This window comes from Protobothrops mucrosquamatus, unplaced genomic scaffold (genome assembly GCF_001527695.2).
Source record: "Protobothrops mucrosquamatus isolate PMUCROS unplaced genomic scaffold, P.Mucros_1.0 scaffold78, whole genome shotgun sequence".
In the NCBI taxonomy this organism is placed as follows: Eukaryota; Metazoa; Chordata; class Lepidosauria; order Squamata; family Viperidae; genus Protobothrops; species Protobothrops mucrosquamatus.
In genome coordinates this window covers 224,761-229,924 of record NW_015386455.1, presented here as the reverse complement: position 1 = coordinate 229,924, position 5,164 = coordinate 224,761, and the positions used below count along the sequence as shown (strand labels likewise).

The following is a 5,164-nucleotide window of genomic DNA, read 5'->3' as shown; positions in this document are numbered from 1 at the left end:
CAATCCACCCTACAACAAGGAGAAATAATGATGGGTGCGAACGACATGGATGGCTGGATGACAACCCACGGGGCACCCGCACCACAACCCCCGCCAACAAGAAGGGGAGGGACGAGACACTTCACCGATGACTACAAAAAAGAGATCCATGAGCAAACGATGGAAAGCCACGCCATGGGACCCTGCACGCGCGCAAGAAGGGCAAAAGAATTAGCAAACGATGAAGGGGACCGAAAAACCCAATGAACGATCGAGCAGTAAAGGACCTTAAGATGGGGGGGGACAACGAGAAGTGGATCAATATACCCACGGATGTCCACGGAAGAAGGCAGCACTCCTGAGTGGGAGAACACACGCAGGAGCATATCCATCAGAGACTATCCTGATAGACGCCCGGATCCACTCAATATACCCCTCCCCCGAGCACACATGTGTACAACCCCACCAAGGAAGATCAGACGGATCCCAGAATAGAACCAAAAAAGGGGATAAGTGTAAGTGAGCGAAAGCAACCGGCGTATGCTAGCAGAAAGAAAGTGATCGAGCCCAAGAAAAAGAAAATAGCAATCTTGGAAGATACCAACACAGCAAGAGACATGTGCCCTTTAAGAACAAACCAAGTAGAGAAAACGGACAGACCGATGACTAGATCGAGAAGCCGGGCACAGAGCTGTCCGGTGGTATAAAAAGGACTCCCAGTAATCTTGTACGTGACCTTCTCTAGTTCTCAAATAGATATACTGGGGGGTGGGAGAGAGCACATTCACTCTTGTAAGATTCTGTTACTATAACTTTGTAATGAAACTTGTATTAGCATTCACAACTTTAGTTTCCAGATTGATGTACCTTACTTATTTTGTTGCAAAGGAATCACTTGAGCTTTCTTCCTTGCAATAGATCACGGGTGTCAAACTCGCCACATCATGTGACATGTCGCAATGTATCGTGACTTTTTTCGCATTGTCGGAGCTGGGGTGGGCGCAGCCTCTGCATGATGCAACCGGCCCATGGGCCGGCAGTTTGACACCCCTGCAATAGATTAAGAAGAAAAATCAAACTATTCCCCTTCTTTTAAAGCTATTATTGTTATATGGGTAATCTATAATTAGATTTACAGTCAAAGACTGGTGAAAATGTAATAATTGAGATCCTAACCAAGGACCTAAGAATTATTAAGGCAATTTCTCTATATATAGATAGTTCCAAAGCAGGTTTTTTTATATAAAATTGTGGTTTATCACATAGTCAATCAGATGTTCATACTGGATTTGGCATTTTTGTCCAACTATTGTCCTTCCCAAGGACCTGGAATAGGCAGATGTTGATGTTTTGTGGTATTAAAGGTATCATCGCAGGATGTAAGTTGTTCCGAGTATTATTATTATTTTTCAAAAAAGTGAAATTGTTATTTGCTATAATACAATAGCCTACTAGAATCCATCGATGCTTGCATCTACTTATGGTTGCCATTTTATCTTAGAAATGGAAGACATGGTGGCAGGGACAGTGAACATCTTCTGAAAGTATATTTATGGAATACTGTTGTATGTATTGAGTACTATTAGACTTCTACCAGAAAGATTTGGATTCAAATTGTATGATTTAGGATATATATTAGAATAAGTTTAGATTCAGCAATGAAGCTTAAGTACAAACTCTATGAAGAACAGAAACTGTCTATACTGGATCCTTCTGGATTTTGGAGGTGGAGAGGGCTGGGAAGGAACAGTTCCAGAAAGAAAAGTTGCAGTTGTTGCAATGTCCCAATTTCTGACCACGTTCATCTTCTACCATTAAAACATGGAACTGATTGGTATTGGTATCAGAGAACAATAGGCGAAGGAATAATTTTGTCTTTTTTAGATGCATGTTTTAGGGCAGACTGCAAGTATGAAGAGTAATCCAGGCTCACCTGATAATACTCCACCACCAACCCCCACCCTGCCATCAACGGGCCCACAGTATCTTGGGAAAATTCAGCCTGGGACTATAGGGAATGGCAGCACTGGACAAGAACCCTCCAAAGTCAAACAGCGAAAGAAGAGAAAAGTACGTTAAAACTAACAATAGAGACAATGAAATATTTCAGCTACTCCAAATGTGGATGCTGTCCTCTGGAAAAGCTTATCCTATCTGTTCAGTGTGCAGGTCTTTCCTGTGACATCTAATAAACATAGTATTGAAGAGATTTGTAGACCATTCTAGTCAGACTCTCAGTGTGATGCTTGGAAGTAACTCTTAAGGATCTGTCAGAATCATAAGATCCAAAGGAGAGGTCCTTCTGAAGATGACCTGCTTATGAGGTACTCTTTGCCCTCAATTTCTGCTTTCTTTAAGGAGGCACTGACAGGTATAGCTAGCACACCAGTGTCCTCTGAAGCACATTTCTCCTTTGGATCCAGGTAGAACAGCTATTCCTGTCCCATTGAAGTATAATGATTTTTATCTTGTGTCTTTGTGGGTGATTGTTTTAAGCTATAAGTTGTCTTGGGAATCTAGTCTGAATAGAAGGATGGAATATGAATCAGGATTGTGTGAGGCTCAGCTAATCACAGTGGAAAGTATAATATGTATATTTCTTCTTTTCCTCCTTACGATGGCTGTCTTTTAATATTTGTGTTTTTACTGTTTTTAACTGTTTGTAAGCTACCCAAGGTTGTTGGCATTTGATTAAAAATCAATCAATCAATTAATCCCCAGCACATGTTTCATTTTTGTGCTGTCAAATGTATGCTGTGAAATGGAATTTGGAATGGAACGCATATGGAAATCTAAGTTGCTTTGGAAGTTATGATTTGTTTATATGAGATCTGACAACCATTTTAGATGGTCTTGTGACTGTGCTTCAATGAGATCAGTTTCCTTATTGTGGTGCAGTTTTGGAATAATTTTCCATGAAGATTCATTTTGGATAGAGTATTTTTTCCCCAAAATCCATTAAAAAAACTTTAGTCATTCAGATGTAAAAAAAACGCTTCCTTTTTTATATTAAAGTGTATTGTTTTGAAAAGTCTCTGAAAGCCTTAGATGAAGAATTAAAGAAATAAACCTTAAATATCAAAGTAATTGTTCAGAAGCTCCTTGTCTACTAGGGGTTCTAGTAGTAACATTGATTGTTGTTTTATCATTCAGTAGAATGTATAATATTACAAAATTGAGATTTAAAATAATAACAAAATAATACATGAAGGAATAAATAAATGAGATAAAAAAATGAAATAAATTTTGGATTGTTAGAAATGATTTATCAAAATTTCTAGCCTGAGAAAAATGTTGCTTGAAAATAAAATAGTCCTCAACTTATTACCAAAATTGAGCCCAAAATTTCTGTTGCTAAGCGAGACAGCTGGCCCTGGGACATTGCAACCGTCATAAATGTGACAGTTGCCAAGCATATGAATTTTGATCACTTGACTTGGGGGATGCTGTAATGGTTGTAAGTGTAAAAAATGGTCGTAAGTCACTTATTCCAGTGCTGTTGTAACTCTGGACGGTCTTTAACAAACTGGTGTAAATTGAGGATTACCTGTACTATGTAAATCCCAGAATCATAGATAGGTTGTGTGAGATAGTAAATACTGCTCAATAAAGCCTCTTCTGGAAAATGTTAGTAATCTTTGAGCAGAATAAATTTATGTCAGCTTGGCACCATAGTTACATAATGTGATATTAAAGATGCAAACATAAACACAGACATAGAGAGAGAGAGAGAGAGAGAGAGAGAGAGAGAGAGAGAGAGAGAGAGAGAGAGAGAGAGACTTGCAAGCTTAGAATAAATTGAGATTTCATTTAAGATCTCATTTAGCTAGGAATCCCTATCAGTATCAGAAGAGATAGATTTCTCATCACACATTGGGCATTTCAGCAATCATTGAAAGTATAAAAAATTCACTTTACAGACTGAATCACATAATATGAGTAAAGTGGCAAATCTAAGCACTGGTATCACTTGACTTACTAAGAAAGCTTCACAACTACAATTTTTACAAAATTGCATGTAGGGGAAATAAAAGATTACCCTTTAGGAAAATCAGAAATTTTTTGCTAGGGTTAATCATACAAATGCATTCACTTTCTTGACCTAAAAGCAGGGCTTTTAGTAATATCAGAAGTGGTCAATCTGGTGATTCCATTCTAAGCTCCAGTTGGTGCACAGAAGTTCCTCCAAGTTCTCTGTTATCTATGGACTTATGGTATTAATGTTGCTTGCTTCCAAAGTAGCCTCTCCATTCAAGGAAAATGCTATTCTTCCTGTTCTTCATGTGTTGTACAAGTAAACTTTACCTTCTAGAATAAATTTCCTTTTTGCTCTGTTCATGAATGTTTGAGTTTTATTTTAATGTGAACTGTGTGACAATGATTGTCTCTTTAAAAGAAATAAGTAAATTCTACAAAGGTCAATTTTCTTAATTCACAGTGTGTGCTTGTTATAAGTTTTCAATTTAATAACAATGAATGTGCTTTGTTGTTGTTGTTGTTGCTGCTGCAGAGTACTGCAGCTTGTGGTGCAGAAGCCCAGAGTGATGCCATCCAGCCTGCCCACATCAGAGAGGCCATTCGACGCTACGGCCACAAGATTGGACCCCTTTCCCCTTACACAGTATGTAATAACAAAGATTTAAGAAGCTATATTTATAATCTTAGAGAAATTTGATTTTCAAGTGGTCAAATGAAAAAGACTTGGAACTGTTAAATGCAATTTGTGGAAATTCTAGTTTTCTTTAAAAATGGAATAATTCCTTGGGGGAATGAAACAATATTTTTCTTTTGTTTGGGGCAAAGGAAGAGGGCTTTTGTTTTAAATATTTCTAATGATGTTTTTTTTTGTTTGGAGTACTCCTAGTATCAACAAAGTTTAAATATTCTAATATTAGTGGATTGATCAATCTTCTAACAAAGATTAATTCCTTAAGTCACACATTTAAAGGTTCTTAATGACTTAGACTTCATAAACCATTTACATTATTTTATATTTGGATTTATATCCCGCCCTTCTCCCGTAGGACTCAGGGCGGCTGACAATCTATTTAAAATACATACAAAACAATACAAATTTAAAATTAATTAAAAGGAATATTTAAATATTTGTCGAATTTTAAAATATAATTAAAACCCCCCTAAAAATTACCCTAGGCCAGTCCTGCAAGCTGGAATAACCAAGTCT

The 5,164-nt window shown here is 37.4% G+C and overlaps 1 protein-coding gene across 1 annotated transcript in view; it reads left to right on the top strand.

Annotated features, from left to right (window-relative positions):
• Positions 1-4,654, top strand: part of SUPT3H (SPT3 homolog, SAGA and STAGA complex component) — a 70,808-nt gene extending 66,154 nt beyond the window's left edge. The window contains exons 8-9 of the mRNA XM_029283404.1: positions 1,864-2,049; positions 4,490-4,654. Of these exons, the coding sequence (XP_029139237.1) occupies positions 1,864-2,049; positions 4,490-4,654 (351 nt within the window). The remainder of the gene's footprint in view (positions 1-1,863; positions 2,050-4,489) is intronic.
• Positions 4,655-5,164: the final 510 nt, after the last annotated feature.